The sequence below is a fragment of the Ranitomeya variabilis genome, chromosome 5 (assembly GCF_051348905.1).
Source record: "Ranitomeya variabilis isolate aRanVar5 chromosome 5, aRanVar5.hap1, whole genome shotgun sequence".
In the NCBI taxonomy this organism is placed as follows: Eukaryota; Metazoa; Chordata; class Amphibia; order Anura; family Dendrobatidae; genus Ranitomeya; species Ranitomeya variabilis.
Window position 1 is genome coordinate 468,687,333 of NC_135236.1, and position 23,374 is coordinate 468,710,706.

General features: G+C 42.5%; 1 protein-coding gene across 1 annotated transcript in view; it reads left to right on the plus strand.

Annotated features, from left to right (window-relative positions):
* Positions 1-4,941, plus strand: part of SLC6A15 (solute carrier family 6 member 15) — an 82,694-nt gene extending 77,753 nt beyond the window's left edge. Inside the window, exon 12 of the mRNA XM_077265460.1 lies at positions 440-4,941. Coding sequence (XP_077121575.1) covers positions 440-817 — 378 coding nt within the window. The 3' untranslated portion in view covers positions 818-4,941. The remainder of the gene's footprint in view (positions 1-439) is intronic.
* The last annotated feature ends 18,433 nt before the right edge of the window (positions 4,942-23,374 follow it).

Genomic DNA, 23,374 nt, shown 5'->3' on the forward strand with positions numbered 1-23,374 from the left:
CACCAGTGTCTAAATTAAAATGGGTGTTCTTCATTTTTTGTTAGCTTCTTTCCAATACATGCTGCAGACTTGTCTCATTTCAGAGAGTGAAAGCTAAAGTAAAATGGTAGACGGAAATTGTAAGCAGTTTGCGTGTTTGTAGGTGAAACTTGCTAGTTTATAAAGTTCTGTGATTACAGCAGCCTCAGCAACAATTCAACTTTGAAAATCCATGTCAGGATTTCCTTAGTATTGCATAGGTGATGGAATTAATGCTTGAGCAGGTGATGGAATTATCACCTGTGCAATACTAAGTATATCCTAAAAACTTGACCTGTTGGTGGGTCTTGAGGACTGGAGTTGAGAAACACTGGCCTAGAGGATCCATTATATACATTTTAAGACATTGAACTATGTGTATATTCCATTGTGGACTTATATAATCCTTTTCTCCTTCCAGGCAACTGAAGAGCGTCTAAATTATCCAACCTGGGGACTATTTGTATGTGTCTTGCTCATAGTACTCGCTTTACTGCCCATTCCACTAGTCTTTATCGTTCGATTCTTTAATCTTATTGATGATAGCACTGGCAGCTTGGCTTCAGTCTCTTATAAAAGAGGGCGTATTATAAAAGAAATATCTAATCCGGAAGAAGATGATGCTAGTCTAATCCATGAGAAGATTCAGAGTGAAATGCCGTCACCCAATATTGGAAATAGCATCTACAGGAAGCAGAGTGGCTCTCCGACTCTGAAAGTAGATACTGCCCCCAATGGACGTTATGGCATTGGGTACCTAATGGCAGATATGCCAGACATGCCTGAATCAGACTTGTGAATGAAATGGCAAGATGTAACTTTTTCCTTCTTGGCACTGTACACTAGGTCTTCTTCTGAAGAGAAGAGGTTGGCTTTAATGCTTGTGGAGCACTGATAACTGTGGACACCTAGTTTGAGAGAGAAGGGTATTGTGGATTGTTACCAAAAGGCATGGCACTATTTTGTTCTGGATATGGCTTTAGCCCTTAGCACTTTCTAGGACCTCAAGTACTGTATGTGTCTTACCTCTCTGTGCCTAATATGTCCCAACACCAAGTGGAAAATTACCGACATCTGTCTTCTTTACATGGGTAGAAACGTCATCAACCTTAACATTGTATCGATACCATCACCAGTAAGGGCAATGAAATAAAAAGTGCCAGAAATGAAATTGTTTTACCTGGGAATAATTGTCGCGGGTCCCTACTCTCCCTTGAAGCCATATAAGTGATTGGGTTCTGAGCTGCAGTACTATCACATATTATGGATATTTCTCAGTATTTTATTAGTGCGGATCATTTCCGTTATATAGGTCAGTTGAAGCTCAGGGCCATCAAGCAACTGATCCATTTTCATGTTGGTCCATTTTGTGTGATTTTATTTTAGTTTATTTCCATGTTCTTTCTTCAGTATTATTTTTTATGTCAGGGTCACAATCTAACAGAATGTTTTTCTTCTCAATTTTGAATGTTTTTTTTAATGACCAAAATTGGCATTTGCCATAGATGTATATGGCACAGAAATGCTAAATGTATATGTCTACAGTTCCTGATGAATGTATTCTATATAGAGAAGCATTATTAGGCCTATACTCAAGACAATGCTATGTGTGCCAAAATGACGTACTTATTTTGTAAAGTAGAAATGAGCACTTATATTACCAACATGTTCCAAAGTAAATCTATACAGTTAGGGATCATTATTAGTGATGAGTGAATATACTCGTTACTCGAGATTTCCTGAGCATGCTCAGGGGTCCTCCGAGTATTTTTTAGTGCTCGGAGATTTTGCTTTTCTTGCCGCAGCTGAATGATTTACATCTGTTAGCCAGCATAAGTACATGTGGGGGTTGCCTGGTTGCTAGGGAATCCCCACATGTAATCAAACTGTCTAACAGATGTAAATCATTCAGCTGCGGCAAGAAAAATTAAATCTCCGAGCACTAAAAAATACTCGGAGGACCCCCGAGCGTGCTCGAGAAATCTCGAGTAACAAGTATATTCGCTCATCACTAATCATTATTAATAAGCTACTGTATGCCTGCTCACAAATTTTAATATACAAGAAGTACCACCTCATTGTCAGTAATAGACATCAAATTCAGAACAGACTTATCTATTTTTTACATGCAGGACAAAGTATGATATATTTTTATGCAAACTTCATTTCCTTGCAATATGGTGCCATGCAATATTTAATAGAATTTGCACAATGACGACGATTGTACAACTATTAGGTGCATAGAGTTCTGCAGAACGTTTCATTGACCAAATAAAATACTACTCCTTGTAACATTGGTCAGTGTGCACGGTATGGGAAACAGGAACACATTTACATCGGACACTTGCTGTCCGGTGTTTGGCACTACTTCGAGATCAGATGGGTCTGTTCCATTTCTGGGGATGCAGTCACTCTTGAGTTCATAATTAGTCACAGAAGTGCATTCACAATGATCATTTCTCCTTATAAACTGGCTGCAGTTTACTCAACGGGCAGAGATTTGTTATAGACGAACTGACAAGCCCCATTGTGCTCCAATAATAGGCTAAGAGACTTGAGCTTGGCATTGAATTCAATACCTGAAATGATAGAAACCTTGCTCCAGTAGCTTTCACCCGCATACTAATACATAGCAACTCATATTAACTTCAGATACTATTAATGCCTGTACTTGCATTTATAGCTCATGAATGTAATAAAGGATACATTAACTAGTATACAGACCTAAAGGCAGGTGTAGTCTGCTTTATTGTCTTTCATGTTGCCAGCTTTGTAAAATGTGTCCACTAACATTAAAAAAAGCATACTAGTAAATGTCAAAGCTGAAGCACTTTGTGCATCAGTTCTGCCTTTCATCCTACATTAAAGATGAAAAATATTAGTCAATGTTACCTTCCATAATGAGAATAAAAAAGTGAGTAAAGGCTCTGTAGAGTGTCATGGTAAAATTAATTTGTCAAGCTGTGCTACTGTATTAAGAAAGAGGTTGCCAGCGGTTGTGCTATTTTTACCGTTTTTTTGTCTTGGAAAGTTTTTCCCATCTGCTATTGTAGAATTCCACCACTCTCCATCATCCCCTCTTCCGTTGATTGACAGTTTAAAATAGCGACATAATTGCACTGCAGGCCCATACTGGAACCTCTCCAATCCTCCTATATAAGGCAGCTTTGCCTCTGCAGCCTTGAAAAAGCACAGTAGCACGGAAGCTCACTGGGATCAGAGTCTATCAATGCACTCCAGCTTCAGTGCAGTGCTTACAAGCTCTATTGGAAAGAGCTTGTAAGCACTGCACTAATTTCCTAGGAAAGACTATAGTGATGGCCGTTAACCTAGATAACAAGCAGTAAACAATAAAATGACAAAAGGCCTCTGTTCTTGGAGAGAAATTTCAATGCCAAGTAAATTGCAAACAGCTTTGCAATTTTTTTTAACCAATAAAAGAACATAGGAACAACCCTTTAATGAAGGATGGAAGATATGTCTAATAAACTAAATGAAAGGGAAATTCTGTAGTAGAGAATCCGCTGGGAGCATGCTAAAGCTAAGATGATTGCTAGACAGTATTGTAGAAAAATATTCAGTATAACTTGGAATTTTCTGTTCTGTTTCTGTTCTTTTAGGCTTATGAGTCTAGTGTATGTTCTTACTGAATGATTCACATCCTTAGGCTGGAGTCACACAATCCTATATTCTCTCAATTGGGCAAATTATGCTAATGGCACTCAAATCAAACTCTAATCAGAGTGTGATCCGATTCGCTCAGATTAGGGAATCAAAGCCACTGTGAGGAGAAGGTGGAGAACAAAATGTCTCCATTTTGCGAGTCCACAATATTTGGACTGCATTCCGAGTGCAGTCCAATGTTTTCCACCACCCATAAACTTGAATGAATGGCTGTCAATCACAGTGCAGGCCTACCCACTGGACTCTAAGCCTTGAAACAAAGAGAATGAATAAAGTAGAAATTGTACTGAGTCTTTTCCCACAAAGCTATCAATCTGCTCAGTTCCTCCAGCCCTGCAACATTGTGCAGACTGGACCACATGGTCAATGCGACAGGTTAATGTCAATCAGTAATGGCATTCCCTACCTCTAAAACACTCAGTGACAATGTGAACAGGCCACGCTTCATAAAGACAAATTAAAGCCAACTATCTCTGTACGGTTTCCTCCTTAAAGCTTTGTATAGCTGCCTTACCCCTAAAGAAGATTGACACTTATACATACACCTGCACTTGATTGTACTGTAATATATAAAGATCCTCTTATGTTATTAGCACTGTTAGGTCAGATTTACATAAAGTAGTATGCTTCTTATTTTCTTATGTATTTGCTTTATGGATAATTAGTAGTTAAATAATGAAAGCTATAGCACTTAGTAACTTTGGGGTGTAATCTGTCCCCTTTGCTATGGATGTATGATATAAAATTGTATATTTGGAGTAAAGAACTTTGATGTTAACTGCAAGATGATCGATTATCGGGTTATGGTAAGCTATGGTGAGAATTAAAGATTTTTTACACATCTCGTTCCTCATGGAGCCCTTGATTGCTATTTATTGTGGTTACATTATGTCTAATATGTTGTATATTTGTATGATCTACTTGTATTGTAAATATGTATATTACTAAAAATGGACTCGTGTTATAGGCTGGCCGCAGAAGCTAATCTTCTCTTTTATTGATAGAGGACTTATTTTGGAGTTCTTGTAAGAACATGCATAAAGTGAGATACAGAAAAACAATATTTTTTGTACTTTTTTTCCTTCTAACTTAAAAAGATAAAACAAGTGACTCTGGTATTCATCTTCAGCCATACATTCAATACCTTTTCTGTTATTAGCATGAACATGTATGTCAGGATCTGTTACATCATTCCTCATTTGTATTATAGTGTATGTGTTATTAAAACATTAACAAGAAGTGTGATGCGTGTGGTCACCATTATTATAATAATTTGTGCTCACTTTCCTAATACAAGATCAATCTGTAATTATAAATATCAGTGTTGGTTTCCCACAACTAATTCTAATGACTTCATTAAAGTGTTATGCTCTATGTAGACACAACAAATTGCCATTACCCGTCATCCTGATCAATGTCACTTACCTACGATATATATGGATGAGTACAATGGCTGGAAAACACAGCATTAGTCCTACATTAAATGGCAGAGATCGTGGAAACCTCATTTCCATTGTTACTCTTTTTTTGTCACAATTAGGATCTAAGGAGTAAGTTTTCTCTTTATGTATGCTTCTATGAGAAATTAAATTTGCAAATTATTTATTCAGAGAGGAAGAGGATTTCAACTCTAGTGCCACCAATTGGAAGTAGCAATCCAACAAATCAATATTGACCCTTTAATGAGCCTTGCAATATGAAACAGGATTTCCCAGGGAAGCATGCAGGGCATATAAGTCTCCTCACTCTGACGTGCCAGGCCTGGCTTGTCACTCTAAGGTGAAAACTTACCCCTTATATCCCACTGTTAGCCTCTCACCTAGCCAAATCAGATCTCACACTTTGTACTGACGAGGGACAGTACACCAAAACACATGTCTGCAAATTGAGATTCTGATTTGGTTTTTATCCTAAGTCATAATGCAAGACTCATTAAAGGGTCAATATTGACTTGTAGGATCGCTGCTTACAACAAATTGCACTAGAGTTCAAGTCCTCTTCCGCTCTGAAGAGACAATTTGTGATGAGCGGAAAAGCCAAAATGTGAAATTAGCTGTCAACGTGGATTTTTCCAGGAAATTTGAATAGCAGAAAAATTATTCTCCACCAACTGAATGTCTCTCCAGACCCCAGAGCACAATAAACTTTAGAGGAAAAAATTAAAAAGAATCACCTTTCTGCTAACTTCTCCGTCCCCTCTGCCCCTTACTGTCACCTCACTGCTAACTTCTCCGTCCCCTCCACCCCTTACTGTCACACCTCAGGTCCTCATTGCATCATTTAATTGCCACCGGAAGTGCTGAATCCCTGGGCCACTTTAGGCTAGGCTGGGGCTTCTGCCTCTGTTGAGACTGGAATGGTTCTTAGCATTCATATGGAGAGTCACAACGTGTGCTGTGAGTGACCTTACACAGGCATGCATAGACGAACTCGGCATGCATAGAACACCCTGATTGACCCTGGGCTCCAACACCGCCAGTTGCTGCTCAGAAGTGCCGTCACTAGCTCCTGTGTTAGTGGGGTTCAGTAACGTCAGCTTCTCCCCTGCTGTGTGTCCAGCAATGTCTCCTGCTCCCTCCACATTCACATTACATCAGATATTGAACTTACTCCAATTAGGCCTCAGCCACGAGTGCTCATAGAAGATGGAACGAGGATCAAACAGGTGAGGGTGTGGAGCAGAATTGTAGAAAGGGGAGAGGTAGGGTGAGTGTAAGTATTTTTTTAACCATTTGATCGCTCTTTACTGTTCAGAAAAAATGGCGTCCTGCTGATAACAAAAACAGCATTTTGGCAAATGCGGATTTTTGCAAAATTCAAGTCGAATTCAATTCTACTTAAATATATTTCCTTATCTCTAGCCACAGTCAGAGCTGATTAGCTCATAGAAGTGCATAGGCATAACTGCAAGCCCTCTTGACTGTATCACAGAGAATTGCCATTTGTGTAGCTGCGGGGACTCAAACATAATATATGAGCACTCCCAAGATACTCGGAGAACACCCGAGCATACTCAGAAAACTTGAGTAATGAGCACACTCGCTCATCACTAGCCCCTGCCAAATATACAAACATCCTTTCAATTTTAAAATAAGTATATGTGTTAGACTTATATGTAATAACCGACCAATTCTAGGGAGGTAAACATATTTATTGTGCAAACAAAGGTTATACTTACATGCCATGATTTTGAAGCTGTTAACTGTGCAGCCCCTAAGGAGGTGTAAATTATTGCTGAAATGAACTCCAGCTGAAAGATGTGCCACCTCTTACTCCAGTAGACCGTGGATCAAGCTGTCTTGATGAATTCCCACTCAGTCTTTGACAGTTATAGTCACTATATTACAGGTATCCAGTTCACCCTTTCATAGCCTAAAAATGATGTGACATATTCACTCATCAAGTGGTCATACATGATTTAGAGAAATCCAGTAAAATAGTGACCAAAAGAATTACTTCCCTGTTAGAGATGAGCGAATATGTTCAGAAAACGATCGCCAAACATAAATTCGGCACAAATATGGTACATTCAGATTACGTGATTGGTAACACTAGCATTTTTCTTAAAATCGGAAAAAACGGTAACATTCGGTAAATGAATAAAAGCCGTCAATTCATGTGCTGCATTCAATAAAATCACAGCGTGACAGGTTAGAATAGAATAGATATGTACACATAGGATAGGAAGATATATAGATGTCAGTGACACACACACACATATATATATACAGTATATATACAGTACAGACCAAAAGTTTGGACACACCTTCTCATTTAAAGATTTTTCTGTATTTTCAAGACTATGAAAATTGTAAATCCACACTGAAGGCATCAAAACTATGAATTAACACGTGGAATTATACACTTAACAAAAACGTGTGAAAAAACTGAAATGATGTCTTATATTCTAGGTTTTTCAAAGTAGCCATCTTTTGCTTTGACTGCTTTTGCACACTCTTGGCTATCTCTTGATGAGCTTCAAGAGGTAGTCACCGGAAATGGTTTTCACTTCACAGGTGTGCCCTGTCGGGTTTAATAAGTGGGATTTCTTACCTTAAAAATGGTGTTGGGACCATCAGTTGTGTTGAGCAGAAGTCTGGTGGATACACAGCTGATAGTCCTACTGAATAGACTGTTAGAATTTGTATCATGGCAAAAAAAAAGCAGCTAAGTAAAAAAGAACGAGTGGCCATCATTACTTTAAGAAATGAAGGTCAGTCAGTCCGAAAAATTGGGAAAACTTAGAAAGTGTCCCCAAGTGCAGTTGCAAAAACCATCAAGTGCTACAAAGAAACTGGCTCACATGAGGACCGCCCCAGGAAAGGAAGACCAAGAGTCACCTCTGCTTCTGAGGATAAGTTTATCCAAGTCATCAGCCTCAGAAATCGCAGGTTAACAGCAGCTCAGATTAGAGACCAGGTCAATGCCACACAGAGTTCTAGCAGCAGACACATCTCTACAACAACTGTTAAGAGGAGACTTTGTGCAGGAGGCCTTCATGGTAAAATAGCTGCTAGGAAACCACTGCTAAGGACAGGCAACAAGCAGAAGAGACTTGTTTGGGCTATAGAACACAAGGAATGAATATTAGACCAGTGGAAATCTGTGCTTTGGTCTGATGAGTCCAAATTTGAGATCTTTGGTTCCAACCAGGTGTCTTTGTGCGATGCAGAAAAGGTGAATGGATGGACTCTACATGCCTGGTTCCCACCGTGAAGCATGGAGGAGGGGTGATGGTGTGGAGGTGCTTTGCTGGTGACACTGTTGGGGATTTATTCAAAATTGAAGGCATACTGAACCAGCATGGCTACCACAGCATCTTGCAGCGGCATGCTATTCCATCCGGTTTGCGTTTAGTTTGACCATTATTTATTTTTCAACAGGACAATGACCCCAAACACACCTCCAGGCTGTGTAAGAGCTATTTGACCAAGAAGGAGAGTGATGGGGTGCTACGCCAAATGACCTGGCCTCCACAGTCACCAGACCTGAACCCAATCGAGATGGTTTGGGGTGAGCTGGACCACAGAGTGAAGGCAAAACGGCCAACAAGTGCTAAGCATCTCTGGGAACTCCTTCAAGATTGTTGAAAGACCATTTCCGGTGACTACCTCTTGAAGCTCATCAAGAGAATGCCAAGAGTGTGCAAAGCAGTCATCAAACCAAAAAGTGGCTACTTTGTAGAACCTAGAATATAAGGCATATTTTCAGTTGTTTCACACTTTTTTGTTAAGTATATAATTCCACATGTGTTAATTCATAGTTTTAATGCCTTCAGTGTGAATTTACAATTTTCATAGTCATGAAAACACAGAAAAATCTTTAAATGAGAATGTGTGTCCAAACTTTTGGTCTGTACTGTATATATATATATATATATATATATATATATATATATATATATATATGTATATATATATATATATATATATATATATATATATATATACAGTATATATATATATTGTGATGCAGTGGCCCCTGCATGGTCTCCCCAGTATACGCACGGAGGTGTATTGAGGCTGTGAGAGTGCATGGCAGTTGCATTGATGGATGTGATTATGTGACAAAGTGCGGCATTGTGGTAAATGGCCGATATGTGTGTCGCAGAGGAGGAGACACGGCGCTGCCAGCCTGAAGCGATGTGGTGTTCTGGGACCTATAGTCCCACAAGTGTTTGGTATGTCTATAATGGGAGGTTGGCAGGGCTAGATATGTGAGATGGGCGGGACAAACTAGCCACACACCCACACTCCCACCCGGGGGAGTGGTTAAAAGGTATATAATGTGACCAGGGTGTGGGTCACATGGTTGTTGTGAGTTTCCTGTTTGAAGCCTGTGTTGGAAGACCTGGGAGGAGGCTTCCTGAAGAGCACATGGTGGGGCTTCAGACCTGGTGACCTGGGCATTGGACGGTCCCAGCTAGGGATGGACGTCCTGAATAGTACCCGGACTGGCCACCTGTGTGATCCTGTGTAACCTGGGTGTTGGGAGGTCCTGGGAGTAGGCCGGATCTCTGAACAGCACGAGTAGAGGACCGGGATCTGCAGAGCCAGTTACAGCTACTGTGTGGGGAAGCTACAGTCCTTCGGTGGGTCTGGACTGACTAATGTGTGCCGCCCAGGCAAGTTGGTGATCCCTGTGAGGCAGCTTACCTGAAGAGAGGACTGACAAGGAGTCAGCAGGTGGAGCAGGAGCTCCCGTCAGGTACCTATACAGACTGTTGGTGCTTGTGATGTTCTATGAACTGTGTGGTAACCCACGGCAACTGGTCAGGATAGGACCAGCGTGTTTAGTTGCTGCAAATTGATAACGTGTGGTTAATGAGTTAAAGCCATATCATGTAAAGTTAAATGGACTATGTGTAAGCCGGTGATGTGTAACCTGGCTTACGGAGCGGTTTATGACGCTTAAATAAACCATATGGACTGTTTTTGTGTTTAAAAACTGTGCCCATGTGCTTGAATCCCGTGCCAAGCGAGTAATCCCCTACCCATTAGTGAGTGCAATCTTACAAAATATATATATATATATATATATATATATATATATATATATATATATATATATCTACTATATCATTGTCCAAGGGGTACTTCTGTCTTTCTGTCTGTCTGTCTGTCATGGATATTCATTGGTCATGGCCTCTGTCTGTCATGGAATCCAAGTCGCTGATTGGTCATGGCAAAACGCCCACGACCATTGCCACAACCAATCAGCGACGCGCACAGTCCTGAAGAAAATGGCCGCTCCTTACTCCCCGCACTCAGTGCCCAGCGCCCGCATACTCCCCTCCGGTCACCGCTCACACAGGGTTAATGCCGGTGGTAACGGACCGCGTTATGCCGCAGGTAACGCACTCCGTAACTGCTGCTATTAACCCTGTGTGTCCCCAATTTTTTACTATTGATGCTGCCTATGCGACATCAATAGTAAAAAATGTAATGTTAAAAATAATAAAAAAACAAAAAACCTGCTATACTCACCCACGGTAGTCCGCCGCGCCGGCCGCCATCTTCTGTTCCCGGCGATGCATTGCAAAATTACCCAGAAGACTTAGCGGTTTCGCAACACCGCTAAGTCATCTGGGTAATTTCGCATTGCATCCTGGGAACGGAAGATGGCAGCCGGCACGAGCGGCTCGGTGGAGCTTCGGTGAATCCCAAGCGTCGCTAACCGCTTCCTAGATCCAGGCGCCAACGGAAGGTGAGTATGTAACTATTTTTTATTTTAATTCTTTTTTTTAACAGGGATATCATGCCCACATTGCTATATACGTGGTCTGCGCAATATACTACGTGGACTGCGCAATATACTACGTGGGCTGCGCAATGTACAGCGTGGGCTGCGCAATGTACAGCGTGGGCTGCTCAATGTACAGCTTGGGCTGCGCAATGTACAGCGTGGGCTGCGCAATGTACAGCGTGGGCTGCGCAATGTACAGCGTGGGCCGCGCTATACACTACGCATACATATTCTAGAATACCCGATGCGTTAGAATCGGGCCACCATCTAGTGTATATATATATATATATATATATATATATATATATATATATATATATATGGTATATATATACATATATATATATATATGGTGTGTATATATATATATATATATATATATATATATATATATATATATACACATATATGTATACACACTGCTCAAAAAAGTAAAGGGAACATTTAAACAACAGAATATAACTCCAAGTAAATCAAACTTCTGTGAAATCAAACTGTCCACTTAGGAAGCAACACTGTTTGAAGATCAACTTCACATGCTTCTGTGCAAATGAAATAGACAACAGATGGAAATTATTGGCAATTATCAAGACACACTCAATAAAGGAGTGATTCTGCAGGTGGGGACCACAGACCACATCTCAGTACCAATGCTTTCTAGCTGATGTTTTGGTCACTTTTGAATGTTGGTTGTGCTTTCACACTCGTGGTAGCATGAGACGGACTCTACAACCCACACAAGTGGCTCAAGTAGTGCAGCTCATCCAGGATGACACATCAATGCGAACTGTGGCAAGAAGGTTTGCTGTGTCAGTCAGCGTAGTATCCAGAGGCTGGAGTTGCTACCAGGAGACAGGCCAGTACACCAGGAGATGTAGAGGGGGCCGTAGGAGGGCAACAAACCTGCATCAGGACCGCTACCTCAGCCTTTGTGCAAGGAGGAACAGGAGGAGCACTGCCAGAGTCCTGCAAAATGACCCCCAGAAGGCCACAAATGTGCATGTGTCTGCACAAATGGTTAGAAACCGACTCCACGAGGATGGTGTGAGTGCCCGACGTCCACAGATGGGAGTTGTGCTCACAGCCCAACACCATGCAGGACACTTGGCATTTGCCACAGAACACCAAAATTGGCAAATTCGCCACTGGTGCCCTGTGCTCTTCACAGATGAAAGCAGGTTCACACTGAGCACATGTGACAGAGTCTGGAGATGCGGTGAAGGGCGATCTGCTGACTGCAAAATCCTTCAGCATGACCGATTTGGCAGTGGGTCAGTAATGATGTGGGGTGGCATTTCTTTGGAGGGCCGCACAGCTCTCCATGTGCTCACCAGAGGTAGCCTGACTCCCATTAGGTACCGAGATGAAATCCTCATACAAATTACATACACATATTACATACATACATTACATACAGTAAATACAAATAGAATAGATAGATATACAGATGTCTGTGCTAAATACAATTGGTGCAGTGTGTGTGTGCAAATTACTGTACATGTATTTAATTATTAAAAGATTATTTTTTGGGGAAAAAAATGGCGTGGGCTCCCACATAATTTTCGTAACCAGCAGAGGGAAAGCCGATGGCTGGGTGCAGATGTTTATGTCCGTCCTGGGAAGCAGGTAATACCCATGGAGCTTCCCAGACTATTAATATCAGCTCACAACTGTATACTTAGCCTTTACTGGCTATTAAAATGGTGGACCCTAAAAAAATAAAGACACAGGGTCCCCCTATAATTAATAACCAGCAAAGTCTATGCAGACAGCTGCAGTCTGATATTAATAGCCTAGAAAGGTGCCATGGATACTGGCTCCCTCAGGCTAAAAACATCAGCTCTCAGCCATCCCAGAAAAGGCGCATCTCTAAGAAGTGCCAATTCTGACACTTAGCATCACTCTTCCCTCTTGCCCTGTAGTAGTGGCAAGTGGGGTTAGTAATGGACTGGTATCAATAAGATGCCCCCATTACTAACCCCATAGTCACATTGTAAGAAAACACAGATACCCAGAATAGAGTCCTTTAATTGAAAGAATGACAGACACCTTTAATAATCTTAAACCATACTTACGACCTCACCCATTCCCCCAATGCCCTCGTCATCTGCAGAAGATTTAAAAAAAAAACAAACAACAATATTCATCACCTTTCTGCAGAGATGCTGCTAATCCATTTGTCACACGACGGGTCTAGCTCTGCTACATCTAGATGGCAGGCTGCATGGTTGCATGACATGACCATGCAGCAGAAACACTGAGCAGCATCTGCTACCTCTGCTCAGTATCTCGCGATGAACTCGTAGGACCTGTCTGACATCACCGCGAGCGTCAAAAGTTCTCACGCTCCTGATGCCTTCAGAAATGTCCTGTGAGTTCACAACGAATTAACTGACTTCACCTTTCTGACGTTAGAGTGAGCGCCGTTAGAAATTTCCCCACGGCTCTAGCGACAAAACGATACCAGAGATGTCAGTGTCCATGTGTATAATACTTACGGCACATGTGTGGCAACCGTGTGCCACATCAGTAACACAAGATGGGCGCCAGGGATGCAGCGCTACAGTAAGCATTGTTCTCCGGCACTGGGTGCTAAAGACAACTTATCATTCTCCTCTGCTCTGGCGGCGAACAGCAAGAGCAGGAGAGAATGATAACAGTTGTATTCAAGTGATAACAATGACAGCAGACGACGGCTGATGGGACTATTACTCCCATCAGCCTACACCTGTTGTCACTAATAACAGTGAGAGGAGGAGCGGCTGATGGGGGTATTCAGCGGACACTGCCTGCGCTATAAATAAATAAATGAAAAAGCAGTGCGGGTTTCCCTGTAATTTCTATAACCAGCCAGGCAAAACTCAAAGCTGGGGGCTGAAACCCTCAGCTTTTAGCTTCAGCAAGGTTGGTTATCAAGAATAGTGGGGTCCCCAGGTTGTTTTTTTAAATTATTTAAATAAATAATTTTAAAAAATGGCATTGGGTCCCCCCATTTTTTACAACCAGCCTTGCTAAAGCTCACAGCTGGGGGCTGGTATTCTCAGGCTGTTAAGGGGCCATGGATATTGACCCCCCCAGGTGACATCATGCCCATGGATTAGTATTGGAGAGGCATCTAAAAGACACCCGTCCATTACTAATCCTACAGTTATATGGTAAATAAAGACACAGCCAGAATAAAGTCCTTTATTAGAAATAAGACTAAACACAGTTTTCCATTTTATTTAAATATAACAAACACAGTTATACTCACCTAACACCTATTTCCACCAAAGCCCCTTTTCTCCTTTAATAAAACTAGAATAAAAAAAACAACATTGTCCCTCACCTGTCGGTTGTTCTGTCCCACACCGTAATCCATGTCTGGGGGATTAATAGTTTTCAAGATGGACGGTGCCAAGATGTGACCATCCAGGCTGAGAACCACTGGTGACTGAACTGCTCCCAGCGCAGTGCCAGTGACTGACAGTGATGTCATCGAGATTACCTACAATTACTGAGGCTACGTTCCGAGCAGGGCTGATCTGCCATGACCTCAGCACCGTGGGAAAAAGCCATTCATGAGGTCACTGCAGTTCAAGCTCAGTGACCACCGCAGATCACCGTGAGAAAGACACATCGATCATCTATTCTGGGATCAGAGCTGGTCTGCACAAAATCACAAACATGTGCAAAGCCCCATAGGCTTTCATAGATACCAATGCTCTCCATGAAAAACATGAATAGCCAAAAGAACGCAGCGTCTGATTTCTCCTACTCCTGCACTGATTGGAACACTTCCCCTTGATATTAAATGGTATAAATTTCTCTTAGCAGTGCAGGGGTTAATCTGCTCAGTTGAAAGCTCCTTTAAGCTTTCCAGTATTAAGGCACTTAGTTGTGCACTTTTAGGCACTCCCATCTCCTATATAAACTGGGTCCTAGCTAGCACTCATTGTCAGAGTAGCTTTTGCTGCATGGCTGGAGGTTGTTGGTGGTTATTATTGGAAAAGGCACACAAGCCGTAGGCAGAAACTATAACTGACATGGTCTGCAGGACACAGCGGAGATAAATAGCAAATCTGAGACCAGACTGATACTGAGAAAGTTAACCATTGGCATGACCAGACTGGAAAAAGGGGAAAACAGGAATCAAAGCCTGGTCTGGATCATGACACGTGGCCCTGGCTTCTTCACCATCAGAAGTAATCCGGGGAACAGGGTAAGCTAGGGCGCCCAAAGCATTAGTGACAGGGAAGGAGCCCTTGGCTTGGTGACACCCGACAGAGTAATGACATTAGCACTGACTGGAACAGTTTTTTGATCCATTATGAATCCTTTCACTGATCTGACAGGGCAAATGCAGCAGCTCAGCCTGGAGTTAGCAGATCTATGCACTATCGTTTAACAGCACCTTAACACATCAAGTTTTGACCGTGAACCCCAGGCAACCCCAAGTGGAGCCCAAGATCACTTTGCCTGACTGGTTCTCTCAGGGGGCTTACATGCTTGTTGTTTTCAGGGTGGTCTGTAAGCTATACTTCAGGTTGCGCCCTAGTTCTTCAGGAACTGATGTGCAATGGGTGAGGATAATAATCTCTTTCAGGGTGGGCCCCCAAGCATACACGGACCCTGACTGCATCTCCCTGGCTAAGTCCACAGTATGTCAGCTGGACTAGCCAGTGGAGTAGTATATCTCCAAATTTCGGAGGTGGTCCACTGACACTAAGTGGAACGACCCCGCGCTCTGTAGACAGTTCTGTGAAGGATGCCATAGCCCTGTATGAGACTCCAGTTTCCTTTGAGGTGTACATGTCTCTGGCTATCTGGGTGGATTGTCATCTTCCCTAGAGACAAAGAGACACCCCAATGTGTGGGAGGTGCGGGGCCAAGGGAAACCTGGTCCAAGTGATCTGAGGAACCTATGCAGTTGGGTGAGGCAACTTGTTCTAGAAAGCAGTCTGGTGCAAAGGGGGAATATTTATCAAACCAGAGAAAAGTATATTCTTGGTTGAGGAGATCCCTTTTCCAAGATATGTCTTATCAGGGGCTGCACGGTGGCTCAGTGGATAGCACTACAGCCTTGCAGCGCTGGGGTCCTGGGTTCCAATCCTACCTTTGACAACATCTGCAAGGAATTTGTATGTTCTCCCTGTGTCTGCGTGGGTTTCCTCTGGGTACTTCAGTTTCCTCCCACATACCAAAGACATACTGATAGGGAATTTAGATTGTGAGCCCCATCGGGGACAGTGATGATAATGTGTGCAAACTGTAAAGCGCTGCGGAATATGTTAGCGCTATATAAAAAAATAAAGATTATTATTTTTATTATCCACCAGTTTTCACACGGATCCCACGAAAGTCCGAGCGGTACTGGACTGGGATCGTCCTGAGGATTTGAAGGTGTTGCACAGGTTTTTGGGTTTCGCCAACTACTATTGTAAATTCATCAAACACTTTTCGGTAGTGGCCAAACCTCTGACGGATATGACCAGGAAAGGGATAGACTTTTCCAAGTGATCTTGTCCGGCCAGGGAGGCATTTGATACATTGAAGGAGTATTTTATATCTGCGCCAATTCTCATACAGCCTGATGTCTCTCAGGCGTTTATTGTAGAAGTTGATGTGTCTGAGGTGGGAGTGGGGGCTGTATTATTGCAGGGTGCGTCTCCTGGTAAATGGCATCCATGTGCATACTTTTCTAAAAAAAACCCCTCATCTGCGGAGAGAAATTATTACATAGGTAACAGGGAACTCTTGACAATCAAGTGGGTCTTTGAAGAGTGGCATCACTTTTTGGAGGTGGCAGTTCATCTGGTTATGGTGATCACAGATCATAAGAATCTTGTATATCTAGACTCTGCAAAACGACTAACGCGTCGACAGGCACAAGATGGGCATTGTTCTTCACCAGTTTTAACTTTTTTGTTACATATAGGCTGGGGAACAGAAGCTTTAATGTTTTAAAAAAGCATCAAAGAAAAAGTATAATAAAAATGGAATACAATTTTTCACAATAAATATAATCTATTAAACATGTCCAAAGCAATCACATATCATTTGGTATCCCTTGCATAATAAATACAGAAATAAACTGGTGGATTCACATTTTTTTTGTATATATGTCTTCAGAAAAAATGTCCTGAAGAAGTAGAAAAATACTTTAATTTTCAACAAATGAATTCTGCACAAACCTCACATTTAATGCACTGATTTCTCACAAGATGTCGCTGTAATCCATCTTTCCCTTCTTTTTTTTTATCAGCAAGCTCCATCTTGTGACGAAAGACAGGTATGACTATAAATTGTATGTAATGTCACATATTTTATGAACAACCAGTTTCTGAAATAAAGTATTACATATAGCATGATAGAGGAATTACAATACAATTTGCAAGTGTGATTTCTATATCAATTCCTTGTGTGTGGGGTTTTAGCTTGTATTCATAATAAAGCATGTTTCAGTATTTTCTTCCATGCTGGGTATACCAGACGGACAGATCTTTATGCCCTAGAAGACAGCGCAAAGATGTGCCAAATTTATTAAAAGGCACTTGATTCTTATTGAATTTGGCATGTCTTACACCAGCGGACTTTTTATCACAATTTGACTCTCCAATTTTATCAGTATTTTTTTGTAAAGTAGCCAATAGCCACAGGTGATTTTAAGTAGTTAGCTGGTCCTCTCCTGACCCATAAATTGTAGTCTTTTTTGTCCAGGAGAGGTGACAAAACAGGACAGGGACCCAATTACGAAAGACGCCTTGACATGGCAACTGGGCTCACATACATTGGTCAATTCATGCGCAAAGTACCTCCTTTTATAGCAATTTTTGCAGATAATTATTTCGTGTGTACATTATATAGCGCTTTTTTCCTATTTTCTATGGCAGTAATGCGTTTTCAATGTTCTAGAGTAATCATTCTTGGTAAATAATGGTGCAACCTTTTGGTGATATGCAAGTTACAACAGTTTAGAGGAAAGGTTCGGCACAACCAATTCTTAAAAGAGAAAAACCCTTCTTTCAAAATCAATAAACAAGTGAATCCATGGTGAGATAATTAAAACTAACGCGTTTCAGGTGTATCAAACACCCTCAGAAATGGTTGTTTTAAACTTCTATTAACCAGTCACATAAAGGTACAATTATTTACCTAACACACACATGCTAGAAATATCTGCTCCACTGTCATTGCCTTCCTCCGAAAGAGTGCTGTCATCGGTAACAGACTAACTAGAAGGCATTACAATAAAACGACATTCAATAAAGTTAGTTCCAAAACCAGAAATATGGCTATTTATAACAGTGAAGATTTCAATATATCAAATGCTACAGTTTCCCCCACGGGCATACATAGAAATCATGGGGCCCCATAGCAGAAGAACTAATTTAGCCCCTCCCCTACACCTACCCCCCCCCAAAAAAAAATCATGTTCAGTGGGGCCACAGATTTGCAGCCCTTACAAAGTAATTTTCCTCCTATTGAAGCCCCTAGATTATTTTTTTGTTGTCCCCATATAATACCAACAAAAGTGCAACCCCAAAGCACATTATGATACCCCCACAGTACCCTTCACATGCACAGTAAAATGAACCTACTGTACCCCAATCAACCACCACAGCAAGTATGGTGACCCCAACCCAGCGCTCCTACAGTATAATAGGTCTCCATACAGGTTAATGGCCCCCACCGCCCTCCACACAGTATGATGGCCACAACAGAACTCTCTACTTTGTATAATGTCCCCCACTTGCCCTCCAAACATCCAAACAGCATAGCTCCACAAACAGAAGGATTCCCCCACATAGCCCTGCAAACAGTATAGTGGCCAAGACACAGTCCCAGTATTATTGACCCCAGACAAACCTTCTCACAGTATAATTGCTCACATACAGTATAATGACCCCCATATAGCTCTGCAAACAGTATAATGACCCCCACATAGGCCTGCAAACCGTATGATAGCTTCCCACACAGACCTGCGAACAGTATGATGGCCCCCACATAGACTTGCAAATAGTATAATGGTATCCACATAGTCCTCTAAACAGTATGACCCGGACACAGTCCTCAAAACAGTATGATGGATCCCAGGCAAACCTTCAGAATGTATAATTGCTCACATACTGTTTGGAAGGCTATGTTGGGGACATTATATTGTTCGCAAGCATATGTGGGAGTCATTATACTGTTTGTAGAGCTATGTTAAGGCCAATATGCTATTTGGAGGGCTATGTGAGGGCTATTATACTGTACTAGATTGTGGCCCGATTCTAACGCATCGGGTATTCTAGAATATGCATGTCCCCGTAGTATATGGACAATGATGATTCCAGAATTCGCGGCAGACTGTGCCCGTCGCTGATTGGTCGAGGCAACCTTTATGACATCATCGTCGACATGGCAACCATTATGACATCTACGTCGATACTGTGCCCGTCGCTGATTGGTCGAGGCCCAGGCGGCCTCGACCAATCAGAGACGCGGGATTTCCAGGACAGACAGAAAAACCCTTAGACAATTATATATATAGATAATGGCCACAAAATAGCTCTGCAAACAGTATAATGACCCCCCACATAGGTCTGTGAACAATATAATAGCCCCCACATAGCCCTCCAAACAGGATAATGGTTCCAACATAGCTCTACAAACAGTATAATGACCCCTCACAAAGTCCGGCAAACAGTATAATGGCTCCCACATAGCCCTCCAAGCAGTATAATGACCCCCACATAACTCCAACCAGTATAATAGCCCCACATAGCTCTACAAACACTATAATGATCCCACATAGCCCTGCGAACAGTATAATGGCCGCCATATAGTCCTCTAAACTGTATAATGACCAAGACACAGTCCTCAAAACAGCATGATGGACCCAGACGAACCTTCACAATGTAGAATTGCTCACATACAGTAAAATAGCCCTCACATAGCCCTCCAAACAGTATGATGGATTCACACACAGACCTGTGAACAGTAGAATGGCCCCAACACAGCTCTACAAACAGTTTAATGACCCTCACATACTGTAGGCATGCAAACAGTATAATGGCCCCACATAGGCCTGCAAACAGTATAATGGCCCCCATATAGCCTTCCAAACAGTGTAATGGCCAAAAAATATCCTTCCAGCCAGTATATTGACCCCCACATAGCTCTACAAACAGTATAATGACCCCTACATAGCCCTGCAAACCATATAATGGCCACCACATAGCCCTACAAACAGTATAAAGGTTCTCACATAGCCCTCCAAACAATATAATAGCCCTTACATATTTCTCCAAACTGTATAATGATACAGCCCTCAACACAGTATGATGGACCCCAGGCAAACCTTCACAATGTACAATTGCTCATATACAGTATAATGGCCCCCACATACCCTACTGTGATGGTGGGATATGGCATATGGATATCATTTTATTTGTATTAATATTTTACTGATTATCATGGTGTTCTCTTGTAGGATGAGTTATTTGCTAATTGATGAATGGCTGTGGTTGCCATCTGATATCAGCCCCCACAGTACTGTATTGTTGTGTTTTCACAGGGTCAGTGAATAATCCTGTTTGCTAATATGTAATGACATATTGAACTAGCTTGTTGAAACAATGAGCCCCTGCGACCTTCCCCCTCCTGACCTGTAAATGAGTAAGGGGACTTTTAAAATATCAGTGAGGTGAGACACAATCTCAGATCCTGTGTGGAACTATGATGTGTTCACAGCACCTCAGAGAGAAAGAAGAGTATATGGACTATGTTATCCTCTGTCTGCTGGATTATTGGACTCATCTCCCAGGGCTTTTATCCTCTTACTGAACTGCATTCAGGTTCTGGACTATCTTATCCTTTGTGTGGTGGAGTGTATATGGACCTTTCGTATTTTTGCCTAAATAAAGGTCTTGGGATTGTTCACTCTTCTCTTGCTCTGTTGATTGTGTGATACCGGAGAAGGACCCCGTGACACCTACCAAACAGTATAATGGCCCAAACATAGCTCTTTAGGCAGTATAATGACCCCCCCACATAACCCTGTGAACAGTATAGTGGCCCTCACATAGACTTGCAAATAGTATAATGTTCCCCACATAGTCCTCTAAACAGTATGACCCAGACACAGCCCTCAAAACAGTATGATGGACCCCAGAAAAACCTTCCCACTGTATAACTGTTCACATAAAGTATTATGGCCCCAATATTGTCCTCCAAACAGTATAATGGCAGCAACATAGCTCTACAAAACAGTATAATTGCCCCCACATAGCCCTCCAAACAGTATGATGGCTTCCCACACAGACCTGCAAACAGTATAATGGCCCCAACATAGGCTTGCAAATAGTATAATTGTCTCCATGCAGCGCCCCAGAGACCTGGTCGTTGCAGTAACGTTGCTCTGCCGCTAAGGGGAGTGATGGTACATCTGACTGCACTAAAAGAGTTCACCTGACCAGGTATCACAGTCACACATTACACTTCACACTCTGGCCACCAGGGGGAGCAAAAGGTTCTATGTATTAGGCCACTCCTCACACTCTGGTAAAACTGGGGGTTGGATAGGAAGTGAGAGAGAAGCTGACTGGGTTTTGCCCAGGTAACATCTAGTGAGAGGAGAGCATTACTTGGGAAGACTCAGGGGGGTCCCTGTCAGGGGTGGGATCCTGACAGTGGCCTAGCACAGGACAGATCGTTACGGAGCCGTGCCTGCACCTCATTGCGGCGGCATCTTAAGAAAGGACAGGAAGCGAAGTATATTGTGGAGAAGTGAGAAACGAGATCACAGCACAAAGGCGACAGAACCAGAAGGAGTCGTGCCCCGAGATCGGCAACATCCTTCTGAGGCTCGTAGCCGGCGGCCGGAATGCCGAGGAAGTAATAGACTCTACGCATTACTTTAAACTATGGCAGGGCAGTTAACTCTAGGTTGGCTGTCTCACCTTTTCACCTAATGAAGACAACGGAGGCAATTGTGGGAGAGGGGCGTCTCTAGGGTCCCTATAAAATAACTCCAGGCCTACCCTATCATACGGGTGCGTCCTATCCATATCATCTGGGGGATGGAGAGAAAGAACAGAAACATACACGACATCCATCCACATAGCCCTCCAACCAGTCTAATGGACCCCACATAGCCCTCCATATAGTATAATGACCCCCACACAGGGCCGGCGTTAGGGGCAGGCAGACTAGGCAGCTGCCTAGGGCCCCCGCTGCCCTAGGGGCCCCCAGCCAGTGGCGGACATACTGATGATGGCACTGCTCTGGGGCCCAGAGGTGGAGGGGGGCCCCTGCAGGCAGGCCCGGTATCATGCAGGATCAGGCCCCTCTCACTCCGTCCTGTAATCATGGAACATCGGGTGTCGGGGAGAGAGCGGGGCGCGAAGTGCAGGAGATCAAAAAGGGGGCGTGTCATGCAGGGAGAGACGCTGGCCAATGAACACTTTCCTCACTAGACTGAGGAGAGCGCTCACTGGCTGCCATCTGTCTTGCTGCATGGCGAGTCCCAATGGTGAGTGCTCACCTACAGTCAGGGGCCCCAGGGCACAGCACATAGAGACAGCAGTGGAGGAACAGCAGGACTTACTGCTCCCTCCGCTGTTCTATTCAGAGGAGGCTGCAGCGTCTCCTCACTGTGAAGAGATGGGGGAGGAGCTCACTGCATGGGACAGCAGGGGAGCACCAGGGGGCTGATATTAGTGCTGTCTGCTCTGTGCCCCATCCCCCACAGTAGGGTCTCCAGCCTTCTCCAACTGAACTATGTGACCTCATCCAAGGGCTCATCTGATCACCTGTGAGCTGATATCACTGATTAGTATGTGTGTATGTATATGCTTGTACGTGTATGTATGTATGTGTGCATCTGTGTATGTGTGTGTATCTATGTGTATGTTTCTATCTGTGTGTATCTGTGTATGTATGTACGGTATATGTGTGTATGTATGGTATATTTGTATGGCTGTGTGTATGCATGTACAGTATGTGTATGTATGTACAGTATATGTATGTGTATCTGTATGTGCAATAAATTTGTATATATATATGGTATATATGTATGTTTATGTGCATGTACATACAGTATGTGTATGTATTTGTGTGTGCAGTATGTTTATACTATGTGTATATACTGTGTATGTACGGTACATGTATGTGTATCAGTATGTACGGTATATGTGTGTATGCACGGTATATCTATGTACGGTATGTGTATGTATGGTATACTGTATTTATGTGTATTTGTGTGTACGTATGGTATATGTATGTACGGTATGTGTATACAATATGTGTATATAACTGTATGTGTGTATGTACAGTGTGTGTGTGTATGTTCAGTACGTGTATGTGTATATGTATGTTCGGTATGTGTGTATGTATGTAAGGTATATGCATGTACATGTATGTACGGTATATGTATGTGTATCTGTGTGTGTACGGTATGTGT